Raw genomic sequence first — 12,994 nt, forward strand, 5'->3', positions numbered from 1 at the left:
GGCCTTGCTTCTCTCCGAAGCTCTTGTGGCTGCTTTCTTGGGACTCGGGGGAGGCGTTCCTATTAAATGCGGCACACAGTCGCATCCCCGTGCGGCTTGGACGGCAGTGGGAGCTCTAAGAGGATTATAGCCACCAGATCTGCGAATGCCTCTAGGTGGAGTCACATTAAAAGGGCCCTCATGGGTTTTCACCCACGGCGGGCCTCAGGCCGGTCCAGGGACACTGTAGCCCAGGCCACGGGCCCACGGAGCAGCCCCGGGCCAGAGGTGATACCAGTCAATGCTGCGGATGTGAAGGCCGGACAACCACAACTGATTTCACTACGTTCTGATTTTAAAATTAAAAAAAGGTAGCAGGATTTATGAGGAGGATAATAGGCACTCTAAGCATGAAGAAAAAATACAGAAATACTCGATAAACCAGGTGTTTACTGGCAGGAAGTGTCCTCTGGGGATCCCGCTGAAATAGAACTGTGTGATGTCAATACACTGATCTTTGCCCGCAGCGATGTCTTCATCGGCGGCTCCTGGAGCAGGCCCCTCCACGGGGCTCTTTATTGATGATGGCTCTCTGGGAAGTGCACAGGTCTGACTTGGAAAAGGTGCCACGTAAATAAGTGGGACAAGGGGGACTGCAACTTCCTTTAGCATCAGACAGGAAATTCCAACATCCCTACCTGCCCATCCGTCCCCTCTGCCCTTCCCACCAGCAACCAGCGCTCTGCCCTGGCAGTGTGGGGACCCGCGACAGCTGGGGTGAGAACTAACCTTTTCAGGATTCTGAACACTCCCTAAGCACCACATCTGCATCTTGGAGGCTCTGCACTCCGTCAGGGGCAGGGCGGCCCCATGGGCAGCCAGGGCAGAGGGCTGAGCGGGGACGGCCTTTCCCCAGTTTGTTTGCCACCGAGCCCCCAGCTTTGTTTACTGTCTAACCCCACACTCTGGAGGGCCTCCTCGAGGGTCCGGGATGAGGCGGTTGGGTAAAGCCAAGCCAGCTGGCAGGTCTCTGGGGGGCTGAGAGGAATCTTGAAAAGGTTAGTGTGTACTGCCATTGTGCGGCCTCCTCCATGTGGGTCACTTAGCCAGAGGAAATTAACTCTCTCTCCACGACTTGCTTTCAGAGCTAGAAAAGGCATCCTGACATTCCCTCCTCGGGTTTGCTCTCTTGTCATTCCCTTTCAAGGCCAGCGGAATCCCCATCCCCCCGGGAGTGGGGAATTTTTGGTGGAATCTTTCTTTGGTTCCTCCCGTCCACGGGGGACAAAGTTTTCCACCATGGACACCCAGTAAGCCCGAGAGAGGTCCGGAGCCTGTGCGATTCTGAAGTACCCACAGTTTCCAGGGTTCTGAGGTCCTGCATTTGAGTGGTCAGAGATCTTCAATATGATATTCTTAAGGCAAATCAAACAAACAGAAGCCACCAAAAAGAGTGTGTATCCCTCTCTGCCACATGGCTATACATGGGTATATCCTCTGGCTTATTTTAAACAAGGAAGAAAACCAGTTTTATCCTTTCTGTGCCGAACAATCAAACTTGTCCATTACAGTGGTGCCTTCATCTGTAATCATGCCACTCACAGTTTGGACTGTGGGCAAAGTGTCAGAAAGCAGAAAGCTGAATAGTAACTGTGGAGAGGAGAGCTCAGAAGAGGGGACCCTCTTGGGACAAAAGTGGAGTCTTGTAGACTTCTAGCTCATCCAAGATCCTTTTCTGCCATGTGTTAAAAGAATTAAAGGTTAAAAAAAAAAAGCTCAGTCAACAAATACTCCAGTTCACTCAATGCTAAGACTGTCCACGCAAGCTGGGGGATTTGGGCTGCAGTGAATGATTTTGTACCAAAGGACTCTGGTGTGAAAAATGCCCACTCCGTGTTTTTCCACCATCAATGTTACAATAACTCTGCAAGTGAAAGAAGAATCTGCATGCATAAAGCTATTTAAAACATGGTGGATTTATCCCAACAGAGCTTGGCCTGACCTTGAAAAGTGAATTCAGTTCAGGGAGGAGTAGGGGGCACTCTCTAAGCTTTCTCTATCTGTGAATGACCCCAGGGCTTTCAGTTTCTGAAATGTCACTGGATACCGGAAAAGAAAACTTGATCTTGAACTTTGGTCAAAAGAGTATCAGAAAATGAACAAACAAAAAAACCCACGTTTTCCAGTGATCCAGCATCCAGTGTTACTTTTAAAGTTATTTTAAAGTTCCTTTCTCTATTATGCTCATGATTGGGCAATCTGAGATCCTTTAAGTGCGAGAGCTGTTTTGGTTTATTCTTTTATATGTGGACAGTCTGGTATTACATCGACTCTTTTATAAACCACTTCATTCAGGGCAGACAGGAACCTCCCACTCTAGCCACATGCCCCGTCCGTACCCGAGCTGCGGGTTTGCGTCTGTCAGTAGAATTCTGCAGCTGAGGTGGCGCCTGGGTGGCTCAGTCGTTAAGCGTCTGCCTTCGGCTCAGGTCATGATCCCGGGGTCCTGGGATCGAGCCCCGCATCGGGCTCCCTGCTCTGCGGGAGGCCTGCTTCTCCCTCTCCCACTCCCCCTGCTTGTGTTCTCTCTCTCGCTGTGTATCTCTCTCTGTCAGATAAATAAACAAAATCTTTAAAAAAAAAAAAAAAAAAAAAAAAGAATTCTGCAGCTGAGCCTGGCCAGGGCGATGTGCAGTCGCAGGCTTCCACGGTCCCCGGTACGGTTATTTTGTGTGTCTGTGTTTACAGTCCCCCCTTCTTTCTCTTCATGAATCTGACTAGCAAACATAGCTGTGTTTGTTTGGATTTCTTCAGCATGTTCACGCATTTCTTTCATGTTCTGTGGCTGATGTAAACTTTGTGTATTTTCTTTCAGGACTCCGACAGTGAAAATGTGGGGGCAGGGAGGGCATGGCACCTGGAGGAATGCTCATCCTCCTAGACTTCTCAGCTTTGAATTTTGTAGCCCGCACACGTATGTGCTGTATACAGGATTGATTTTCGTGCCGAGAGCTGTTCTCTCAGGCAGGCATGATGGGAGGAGACAGTGGCCCCCAAGAAGACCACTGGGTTCTCATTTTCTCTCTTATGGTCCCCCAGAGATTTGACTGTTGTCGGTGGGGCTATCTCCCACTGCAGGAATCTCGCTCCTCCTTCTTTAGGCCATCCTGGTCCTTGAAGTGGGCTGCCCCATTGCTCCACGCCCAAGCCACCTGCCATGGGCTGGCGCTCTTGCGTCTAGGCATCCACAGACTAGCGGTCTCAAAACAGTAGTGCTCTGTTATGCTATCCTCCTGGGCGTCTTAACTTTTAACCTCATCCCTTCAAATGTGCATCATGGATAGGGTTCACATTCACTCCTACTGTGGCTTTCCGGAGAATATGGCACCATCCTTTGGGAAATACTAAGTCCGGAAGCCTGAAACAGAGATGAGCTTCAATGGTCCTGCTCACACTTGCTGAGACTTCCCTGGGCCAGCTCCCCGGAAGACCTTGCTTAGAGCTGCTTTCCTTTTCCTGTCAGCACAGGGTTGCTGAGTGATGGCGTTAGCACTGGGGACCTGACTATCGAATTGACCTCCCAGATGCCCCGCTTGCCAAGCCACTCAATGGAGCCCTCGTTTTCATAACCGGAGCACGTTAATCGCACTCTTACTCAGTGCTGACTCCTACTGCCTCATATTATAGTTTTCCTCTCAATTTACGTAGCTATTTACCTATGTTCATCCAACGATATCCACTGCGCGTCTGTTACGTGTGAGGGTTTACATACCTGTTTGCTCACTAGAAGAGAGCAAACATCCTGTTTTATTCCTTTCTATCTTCTCTCTCCTCATTGCTCCCCAGCAGAAGAGGGTATGATGAATGTTCCAGCTGAGCTGGTGGACTGACTGATTGGAATCTTGCGCAGGACTCTAGGGAATATGGATCGAGGCATTCAGGAGCCTCACAACAGCCCCTGGGACACTGGACACACAGACTGTCGGTCCCTATGATCTCATGTGGCTGGGAGCGTGATGACCCATGACAGACAGACCTTCTTGGGACTTGTGCCCCGGGACAGTCTGTGCTCCCACTCTGGCTCGACGATGGCTTGACACAGTTCCCCCGGTCTGCCCCTTCATTGGATTCTACGTTCTTGCTCTCAGGCAGACAAATCTGACAAATATTTAGACAAAGTGGATATAAAAAGTGCTTTCAGCAGCTACCATTTCCTTTCAAGAACTGTTTAGTGAAAAGAAAATATATATGAATAGGTCCCCTTACACTGAACTCAACAGGCGCCGGACTTGGGCCTCTCGATGACAAGGCGGACAGCCTCCCCTTGAGCCAGACTCTGTCCACGAGCTGTAAAACACAGGCTCGGAGGGGCCGCACTGGTAGATGGGGTGGGAGCCTGTGAGGTGGGGGAGCAGGCTGGGGGTGAGGGGAGACCTGGAGGGTGTACCTCGCTTAGCCTCGAGATAATGAGCTCTCACCCTGGAGGGAAGCGCGTGCTGCTTGGAGCATGTCAGTGCAGGTACTGAACCAGCAATTTGTGAATAAAAGTTAGATCAATCCAGTTATGGAAATAAGGATGGGGCCATGTTCTCAGAGCCTTAAGTAATCAAAGGGGGGCCTAACGGAAAGCGGGCAGTCACCTTAAAAGAAGTGCAGTGTTCTCTGTCTCTTTTTCTACTATCTTTTTGATTGCTTCTCAGGAGGCGGTTATCCTGGCATTTAGGAAGTAGGGGGTCAACAGGTGGAAGAGGTAAAATGGGTCAGTGAGGGGAATTCCGACAAGCCACATGTGAATTTAAAAGCTACTATATGACCCCACTGGTAAGATCTTTTAGAGACTCTAAACACTGAAAAGATTATGTCCTTCTGCCCATGAAATTCCGGATAAAGGCAACATTAAACCATGAAGTAATTAGGAGGAAGTTCGACCAAGTTTTGCCTTTTTTCCCATGAAGATTATTGTGATTTTTAAAAACACACAAAAATTGAATTCTTTTCAAAAGTGTTGCTCTAGGGGGCTCGAACCCTGCCTCGGGCTCCCTGCTTTGCGGGAAGCCTGCTTCTCCCTCTCCCGCTCCCCCTGCTTGTGTTCCCTCTCTCGCTGTCTCTCTCTCTGTCAAATAAATAAATAAAATCTTAAAAAAAAAAAAGAATTGTTGCTCTATTTAATTGGTGCTCCTTCCTCTTTCGGTGCCACAAACAATGCTTGTCTGCCTGGCGGGCAGCACCCAGCACTAACCATGCAAGGCGCCCTCTCAAGTTGGATCGTAAGTTAACCCGGCTTTTTCATCTCAGGCTGTGTCCAGGGTCACCGTGAGTCTCTCTTCCAACTCCAACAACTTTTGTAACCCTTCCCATCTGTCTCACTGGGCTCCATCTACGCGCATATAACCATCACACAGTTCCCTTGGACAGCGCCCCACGGTGACACACCGATGGCAGCGGCGGGTCTCCTTGGGGGCACCCAGCACCCCGCTCTCCACCCATCACCCCACTGACCTGTCTTGAAGATCTCATAGCGCAGGGAGAAGCCTGCCCCCTGCCGGGCGTAGTCGGAGGTGAACTTGATGTAGAGCACGGAGCCCGAGGAGATGATGGTGGGTGGGGCGATGTTCCCACAGTGCTTTCCCAGGAGGTCTGCGGATTCACTGTCCCCATCCCGAATCTCGATGAAGTCATACCTACGTGAGGATGGTACAAAGGGGCACGTATCGGCAAAGATCACTCTCAGGAGAGGAAAGGGACCAGTGTCTCACCTCAGCTCCTGCGCTCGCCCTTCCTGGACGTTCAGGTGTTTTAGACTGATAAACAAAGGGCTCTTAGGTTTGCAGGGCCAGTATAGACTGGCCCACCTAGATGTAGGAAGCTGCATTGCCCTATTGAAGCCACAGAGAGAATGGGCACCTCAGTGGATGGCTAGATTTTAAGGCCTTCTTTCTTTCTTTTCTTTTTTAATAATCCGTTTTTTTTTTTTTAAATTTTATTTATTTATTTATTTGACAGAGAGAGCGAGAGAGCACAAGCAGGGGGAACAGCAGAGGGAGAGGGAGAAGCAGGCTTCCCGCCAAGCAAGGAGCCCGATGTGGGGCTGATCCCAGGAGCCCGGGATCATGACCTGAGCTGAAGGCAGACGCTTAACCATCTGAGCCACCCAGGCGCCCCTTAAGCCCTTATTTCTTGCCCACATAAGAGCAGTAGCATCCTTCTATCAAATATCTCCAAACAAGCATTTTTCCTTCCTTCCATAGCACCATTTTTATTTCCACCATGATCTCTCTGGATCTTCGTCTTTTCTTCTTAGCTCTGCGTCACTGCAAGTTACTTAACCCCTCTGAGATCAATTTCTTCATCTGTAAGATGAGGATAAAAATATCCAGTTCAGAGGGCTGGGTTGGAGATGAAATGAAAGATATAAGGAAGGTGCCAGGCACCGAGCCAGGCACACTGGGGACGTTCCTGAGAGATCTGCTTACTTTCCCACCCTCTCCCCCACGTTTCAGTTTCCTCCTGGGTCACCCCCTCTTCCCTTCTCTTTAATTGCTGGTGACAAAGACTCCCATGCATGGGCCCCCTCCCCCTTGACAGGACTCTGCCTAGTTCACCTCTGCAGCATCTAGTCAACAGCACGTTTTTAAAAGGAATCAGCATCATATTAGATAAGGCAATAAAAACCTTTCTCCAAAAGCAGGGGGTGAATCCCCGGGGACCCAGTATCTATGAGCACATAACTATTAGCTTCGGCAAGAGGCAGAGCAGGCTGCCGTCCGTCCCTGCACTGAGGCCTGAGCTCATTTCAAATGGAATCAACCTGGCCCCAGGTCGGGGAAGACTCATCAAAGACAGACATCCTTGGCTTGGTTCTCGGGATGGCGTACACACTGCGGGACGCCATTTTATCTGTACAGGCAACATTCTGGGCCTTGCTGTGTGCTCTGGCGGTCTTCACTGTGCCGACTCCGTGCTCCTTCCCTGGGCTCCCAGTGAATACCGCGGTCTCAGCTGCTGAGGTGGGAAAGTCCTTCCCCACCAGCTCCCTGCAAACTGCTGGTCACTGTACCACTATTTACCAACAACCACCCATTTCCTTCTCCCTCCCTGTTGTTTATTTTGCAGCAACCTGTTAAAACAACATGTAAGAAATTTCTTTTTTGGGGTAAAGAGAGGGAAAAGCTACCCTCCCTGGGATGTGCCTGCAGGCTCCTGGCACACACACAGGGTCTGTGGGAGCTGGGTGCCAGCAGAAGCGGCTTATTTGAGCCGCAGCGGCCTGAGGCCTCACTGCAGCCCCCAGAAGCCATATTTCAGATTGCACAGCCACTTAAATAGGACTGCGAAGAAGTGTAAGGAATGGACCGGGATTAGTTCAATCTTAGACCCCAGAGGGCTGGAATCCTACGGTCAAAAGAGTCACAGAAGCTGGTTAGTCTGGAGAACCCAAATGGCAAGATCTCCCTGCCCAGGAGCTCTGGAGAGATAGCCACAGATTGAGAAAGGCAGTGGGGGTGGGGGGAATCTGTGATTTCGGTTTGGGAGATGACGTTGACTTTGAAAATGTGCTTCCTCACTTCCAAAACAAAAGTGGAAAGACAGTTAGTTTGCTCTCAAAGGAAATTCCCCAAACCTTCTGGAAAATCCCTCCTTAGTATTTCCACACTGAGGTAAGCAGTGTTGGGCAGTCAGTCACTCTCAGCTGAGTAATGGTGATGTCCCATCAGGGTGCACAACTGTTGAGAAGCCAGCTGTGTTCAGTGAGCTGATATTACCCAGTTCACCTGGAGTCGTGAATGTATGAACCTGGATGGAAGAGTCCCATCCAACCCCCCCAACCCCCGCCCCCTGCCAGGCCGTGGCCAATCCCAGAAGCAGACAGAACTAGGTTTGGATCCCAGTTTAGCCTTATTAGTTGGGTGACCTCAGGCAAGTTACTTAACCTTTCTGATCCTTAGCAATGGGGAAAATGACAGCAAAATTTTTTTTTTTTCCTAGGGTTGTTGTGAGATTTAAACGACCAACGTAATCTATATAAAGTGTCAGTACTCAGCCTGGTCGTTAGTGTTTGCTTAATAAACGTTAGCCATGATTTGTCGTATCCTCACACCCATTTCTGAGGTGAGGATACACAGCAAGTGAGTAGAGGTGCAGTATAAGTGGAACGAACATCTGTTAAAACATTTTGGAGTGCATTTTGGCAGAAATGTGACAAACCCTTTAATCCAGCAATTCCACTGCTAGGAATTTTTCCTAAGAAAATAATCAGACAATTGCACAAAGATGTATATGCATCTTTGTGAGTGTAGATATAATAAAAAAAAAAAGCATAAGAAAAGTGAAAAGATGCTTTGTTTATAAAAAACAGCATCATATCTAAATGTCCAACAACAGAGGGTGGGTGAATCAATTTTGGTATATTTATAAAATGGAATACTCCACTGCTATAGTAGATGGATAGTGCTGTAGGTCTAGATATTTTGTTTTTATGGGAAAATAGCCATGCTACTTTGTTAGTTTAAAAAACAGATTTTTAAAAAGGAATGTGTTAAAATACCTATATTCTTGCCATATACAAACAGAAAAAAGTCTGAAAGACTACCTAAACTAAAATATTAACAGTAGTGAGATATATGGGTGGTAGAAATTGGTAATTTCTACTTCCTTCTTTGTTCTTTTCTATTATCTGAATCGCTTACAATGAACTTGCATTTCTTAATAAGCCACAAATATATAAAATAAAGCTGCTTCCATTAAGAATTTTTTTTTCACGGTGACAGATGGTAACTGCACCATCGTGGTGAGCACTGCAGAATGTATCCAGTTGTCAAATCACTATGTCCTATACCTGAAACTAATATAACATTGTATGTCAACCGTACTTCAATAACAAATAAAACAATACACAGTCGAATAAAAGAAAAAATGAGAAAAAAGAATTTTTTTCAAAGCAGGAGAGCAGAGAAGAAGAACCCAGCTCTCATAATGTAGCAGATGAAAATGTAAATACCACCACCATCATCATCACCATCCGTCTCACAGAAGTGTAGTGAGGACTAAATAAGTCACAGCGTTGGGTCACCTAGAACAGTGCCAGGGACGTGGCCCACACCCAGGAAATACTTAAAGGTATTTTTAAAAAAGATAACCAGATATCTCCAATCTTTGTGTTGCCAATTTCTCCGAAAAGGACAGAGAGAGGCCCAGACATCCCACTGGCTGGATCATCAGAAGGGGAGGGTTCTGTCTGGTTGCCTAATCACACATGCAGTAATTTAGGGGATTAACACAATCATCGATGAAGCTGGGCTCCCTAGCAAATGCCATAGCTGTAAACTTGCCTCAATTTACTCAGTGGATATACCACCCCAAATCCTTTTTTTGTAATGCTGGCAGCTACAAATACATCCTTACGTATTTATGTACACATACAGCGAAGGGATACATTTTTGAAAAAGGTCCATATACATCAATCGTATTATAAATTTTCTTTCTGGGCTTGTTATTTAAAGGACCCCTCTGGTCAATCCTTTTGTGAAGCAAATAACCGGCCCTTACTTAAACTTCTTAGAAGGACTGGATTTTCCTATCAGGTTTGCTTGAGGGGAAAGGGACCCCAAGTTACAATTTGGTGGCTAACCCCTCCCTCCCCCGCCCCCCCACCCTCCCCGGACTGCCTGGGCTCTGCCCTGGGGACAAGCAGGTCTTCTGGCTGGGTTTTTTGTATAAAGGGCACACACCGAATGACATGCTAACTTCACAGAGAACGGCTCATTTACGTCCTGTGTGACTGACTCATTTGGGGAAATTTTTTATTATTAGGGATTTGCTACAGCTGGAGTAAATCTCCTTAGAAATTTCAGTGTTGTCAGGTTCATTTGGAAGAGCTCGTGGGGGATTAGGAAGTTTGTGGCCTTGAAATAAATACGGCTCCGCATCTAGCATCTGATGGCCAGCATTTGTTTGGTAAAGGAATCTGGGGTCCAAACTCAGGACTCACCCCAAGGACAGTCAAGGAGAATAATCTGAAAGGCCGTTCCTCTTAGAACACATTATTCATTTTCCAGAAGAAAACATAAACCAGCCAACGGACATATTAACTACTGTTTGCATTTCATTATTCATAATCTCCCTCAAATGAAAAAAATTCCTTCCAAAGCTTTAACACTACCTTTTATTATTTTATTCATCTACTTACTTTCCTAAGCTGAAGTAGCCATTTCCACTCCTACCTTTTTCCTTTCTCTCCAAAATGGCTCCCGGGTGCCTTTTTACTTTTCCCCTCACAGATTCTGACATCTGCATGTCGAGCATTTGTCTAGAGAACATTTTCTGTACGTTCTTCCTCGACTTCAAAGTCTTAATTTCTCTCCCCAAACCCACATTTGGGGCGTGGGAATCTTGACGGCGGAATTAATTTTCAGAGTCCACGGGAGAGGTATGAAAAAGCAACAGTCTCATCTCTTCTTCTCATCACTAGGCAAACATGAAAAGAGGCTTTCTAGTTTCCATAACTCTATCCATGCTTGACACTTCCCAGCAGGCCCCCAAAGGCTGGGTTATGTACACCCAGCCTTTACTAAAGGATTCACGACGCCCAGGCTCTTCTCAAATGGCCAGATCATGTCCAGCCTGCCAGAGCACCCCCGGAGGACTGCCACTGAGAACTGCTTGTGAGATTTCTGTCACAGGTGGAGTACTTAGGTGCTCTGGGGAAGAGTGCTGTGCCCATTCTATGATACTTGGGTCTACACGTCACAGCACCCGTGCCCGCCCAAGTCCAGAAGCCATAACCTTTGCCAACTAGTCAATGTCTCCTTTTATGCTACTGGTATCATAAATTTTTAAGACCTCACACCTTGCACATGGCAAGCTCTTTCCAGCCTCTGGGCCTTTGCACTGGCTCTTCCCTCTGCCTGTGATACTCTGTTACCTTCTTCTGTGGCTGGCGCCGTCTCCTTCTTCTAAGTGCAAAGGTCACCTCCTCTGAGAAGCCTGTCCTGACCACCCGATTTCAGACGGCATGCCCTTATTCTCCGCCTTGCCATCGTCTTATTGCTTTTATAGCTATTATAGTCTCTGCAAAGGTCTTGTCAATACACTTGTTTATTGTTAATCTGTGTCCTCACTACACAGCACCAGGAGGGCAAGGACCTTGCCTTTTTACTGCTGTATATTTCTACTGCTTGCATGGTTCCTGGCATAGAGCAGGGCTCACTATTTTGTGTGGTGTGAGTAAATGAATGAGGGGCCTACAGTTGGTGAGTTCAGGAAGAATTCACTCTGTGACGACGTTTCCCGAGGGGTTGGATACATTTGGTCCGTTTTATACTCTTTGCCTTTGTGCTCCAACACATTCACTGAGCTATTCTGGTTTTATCTGGAAACCAAAATGTTGCCTCATGACTCGAAAACACGAAATATAACATTTTGAGTGGAAGAAACATCTCAAATCATGCTGACAGCATTTTCACTATTAGCGGCAAACAAATCAACTATAATTAAAATGCTGTCAAAGTGATTTGAGATTTTTCTCACACTTTCAAAGTTCCATATTTCATGAGTTGATTATGGAGGCCAGAGAATTTACCACCTCCTGGAGTGCCTTTCTTCTGGGAAGCTCAAAGACATCTACAAACACTGTCTTATTAATCCTTACATTAAAACCTGCAGGGAAAAGAGGAGGAAAACACAACACTGTCACTTATAAGTTCCCAGTGAAGAAGCTGCCTGAGACACAAAGAGGCTCTGGGCAGGTCTGCACGAGGCCCAAGTCTCTGGTCCAGTCAGGCCCACGGCCAGGTCACCTGGTCTCTGCCTCAATAGTGAAATCCAGCCTTTATGGAGAAATCAGTTCACGGTCAGTTCAGATTTATTAAAGCAAATTTCATTTCCTTGAATTTCTTCCTTTCTTCGGGGCCACCCATTTAAGAAGAAGCTGGAACATCGATGGGAATATCAGTGGGAAGAAATATCAATCATCTACTGAGCGTTTATTATGGGCCAGACCCTCGTTTAGATATTACTTCATCTAATCCTCATTGAATACACACCACGCTCTGTTATGGTTCCCACCCATTTACAGATGCAGAAACTGGGGTTCAGAGAGTCTAAATGACCAGCTCAAAGTCCCGTGAGAAGGATAGGTCAGAGGCAGACTTGAGACCCAGGTGGTCTCACTCCTGGGCATACAGACCTCACCTCTATCCCGTGAAAATAACAGATTGCCACGGTACAATAGCAGTAGAAGATATGGGGTATAAAGAAACCGCTTGGTTTCCGTTAGAGACTTAGCAGAATCTTGCTCTTTTTATTTAGCTGTTTTGTTTAAACAAAGCCTATAGGACGTGCCAAAATTATTAGACAAATCACCGATAGAAGCAGTGAGCGGATTCGGAATTCAGGGTTTCAAGATTCACCCAGTTGAAATCTAGCTCTTAAGTGTTCAGATGGGGTAACATATTAATTTTTGCAAGTGAAGTATTTTTATAAGCACATATATACCCATATGTGAACATATGGTCCATCGAGTGAGAAAACAGTATCCTGTGTATTTATAAGCTCTTAAAGTATCATCTAGAGCACATATTCTTAAACCCATGGATTTCCAGTAGGGTCCACAGATGAGTTTCAGTAGGTGAGGGAACCCCTATAGTCAAATGCAGAAATTTTGTGCGTTTGTGTGTATGCACATTTTCCTAGGTCTGTGACAAAAAGAATCTTAAATTACTGTGATACAGAAACATATCTGTCGATGAGTGTGTGTGTACTCTGAGAAGTGTGGTTCATGGGCTTTGTAGGCAGACCCAGCTGTTTCCAGCACTCATGAGTGCAGGCAAGGCATTGAACCTCTCTGAGTCTCAGTTTCTTCATCTATAAAGTGGAAATAATCATGGTCCTCACCTTGTTGGGCACTGCTGGAAGGACTGCAAAGGTATATACGAGCCCAGAAGAGTGCTAGATGCCTGCAAAAGTCCCTGGGAGACACTGGCTATTTTTACCATTACTTGTGTTTTTACCAAGCAGG

The 12,994-nt window shown here is 46.9% G+C and overlaps 1 protein-coding gene across 4 annotated transcripts in view; it reads right to left on the minus strand.

The window, feature by feature from the left end:
• The window catches only part of NRP2 (neuropilin 2), a 115,027-nt gene that overhangs the window by 75,224 nt on the left and 26,809 nt on the right, over positions 1–12,994 (minus strand). For all 4 annotated transcript variants that reach the window (XM_032403885.1, XM_032403876.1, XM_032403894.1 and 1 more), the window contains exon 3: positions 5,479–5,660. In XM_032403885.1, the coding sequence (XP_032259776.1) occupies positions 5,479–5,660 (182 nt within the window). The remainder of the gene's footprint in view (positions 1–5,478; positions 5,661–12,994) is intronic.

This window comes from Phoca vitulina, unplaced genomic scaffold (assembly GCF_004348235.1).
Source record: "Phoca vitulina isolate PV1807 unplaced genomic scaffold, GSC_HSeal_1.0 scaffold1, whole genome shotgun sequence".
Lineage (NCBI taxonomy): Eukaryota > Metazoa > Chordata > Mammalia > Carnivora > Phocidae > Phoca > Phoca vitulina.